General features: G+C 31.5%; 1 protein-coding gene across 1 annotated transcript; it reads left to right on the top strand.

Moving 5' to 3' along the window:
- Positions 1-804, top strand: LOC124420866. The gene has a single exon (XM_046955230.1). It carries the CDS (start codon positions 1-3, stop codon positions 802-804), a length of 804 nt encoding a protein of 267 aa, XP_046811186.1.
- Positions 805-1,850: the final 1,046 nt, after the last annotated feature.

Below are 1,850 nucleotides of genomic sequence, written 5' to 3'. Positions count from 1 at the left end.
ATGAGTGATCAATTTAAATGTCTCAACAAAAACTGCACTCTATTATGTGTTGATGAGAGAATGTTGGTTTGTTGGCTTTGTCATGGAATGTGTCATTTCAAGTGCAGTGGATTGTCCGGTTTAGTTGCTGAAGCTGTCTGTAAAACTAAAGGTTTACACTGGTGCTGCAATGCCTGTCAGAAAATTGGTGTTGAATATTATCGCTTTTTTCAAGGCACTAAAAATACGTTTTTAAATATTCAAAATAAGTTATCTGCATTATCTAATGAAGTATCTGCCTATGGAAACCTATTTGAGGAATTTAAACAATTGAATTGTCTTAATTCCCCACCACAATCTTCGCCTAAATGCCGTAAATCGTCTAGAAACAAAAACAAATTTTCCCAGAGTCCTGGTCCTACTTCCAATGTTGATGATTCCGACTCAATCACACGAAGTACATCAATAACTTTTTCTAATAACTGTGCTACTGCTCCGAAACCTATTAGTGATTCGGTAAATCTATCACAAACTCCCATCAAAGTAAAGGATGGTATTGTTTCTGATACTGCTCCAACTGTAAGTCAAATATCAAACGTTGGTTTAAAAATTATTCCGCCGAATAAATCAATTTTTATATCTCGTTTCGCATCCGATGCTACTGTTGAACAATTAAACTCTTATATTAAATCGAAATTGAACTCTGAAGTAGATTTCACGACACATAAATTTTCTTATTCGCAACCTAGGAGGATTATATCTTTTAAAATTAATGTTCCTTGCGATATTTATGAACAAATAGTTAATCCTGAATTCTGGCCTTAGAATACTTTAGTTCGTGAATATGAATTTAAAGAATATCCAAGAAAACAAAACGTTGCTATACTTCCTTCTGGTCATCAATTAAATAATAATTTAAACTCCAACAACACTTCAAAAAACTGATCTATAAATCTTTCGATCGATTAATCATTATTTATCAGAATGTTCGTGGCTTAAACACCAAAATGTCAAATTTACTTGTAAATAGTTATGACTTTAATTATGATGTTATTATCTTTACGGAAACATGGCTGAAGGACAATGCATTCGATTCTGAACTTTTATGTAATAAATATCAAATTTACAGATATAATAGAAATAATCGTAACAGTGGTGGAGTTTTAATTGCAGTTTCTTGCCGTTATGCCTCCGAAAATATTGGCTCCTGTTTTTCTGAGAATATTGAGTTTGTCAGTGTATTAATAAGACTCAAATTTAAAAGGATTTACCTAACCTGTTCATACATCCCTCCAAACTCCAATGAAATTGTTTATCAACAACATGTAAATGCTATAACAAATACTGCTGATCTTGCTCAACCTGATGATGCTGTTTTTATATTTGGTGACTTTAACCTACCCTCTATCACATGGACAAAATTACCTGACGCTCCCAACTTAATTTCAACGAAATCTAAAAACTTTGATGATAATTTTTTAAACAATATATTTGATATTTGCCTGTATCAGCTTAATAACGTCTATAATGAATATGGAAAATTATTAGATTTGTTATTTGTAAATGATCCATGCGATTGTATTATATCCCGCTCTCAACCTGTAACTTTACCTGAAGATAAATTCCATCCTACATTCGAATTTGTTTTCTTATTTCATCCTGCACAAAAATCTTCAACACAACCTTCTAATCTAAAAGTATATAATTTCAAACAAACTGATTACGTCAAATTAAATGACTTAATATCTAATACCAATTGGAACGATTTGTTGTGTATCCCCTACTTAAATAACTCTACATTGGACGTCATGATTGATACTTTTTATAATAAAATATATTCTATTGTGGATGAATGCACTCCTAAACTGAGA

Source organism: Lucilia cuprina, chromosome 2 (genome assembly GCF_022045245.1).
Source record: "Lucilia cuprina isolate Lc7/37 chromosome 2, ASM2204524v1, whole genome shotgun sequence".
Classification (NCBI taxonomy): Eukaryota; Metazoa; Arthropoda; class Insecta; order Diptera; family Calliphoridae; genus Lucilia; species Lucilia cuprina.
Note: the sequence above shows the minus strand (reverse complement) of the source record. Positions and strands in the feature narration are given on the sequence as shown.

Bases quoted from the DNA above. Each gene is read 5' to 3' on its own strand.
- LOC124420866 (XM_046955230.1), top strand. From the start codon at position 1: ATGAGTGATCAATTTAAATGTCTCAACAAAAACTGCACTCTATTATGT.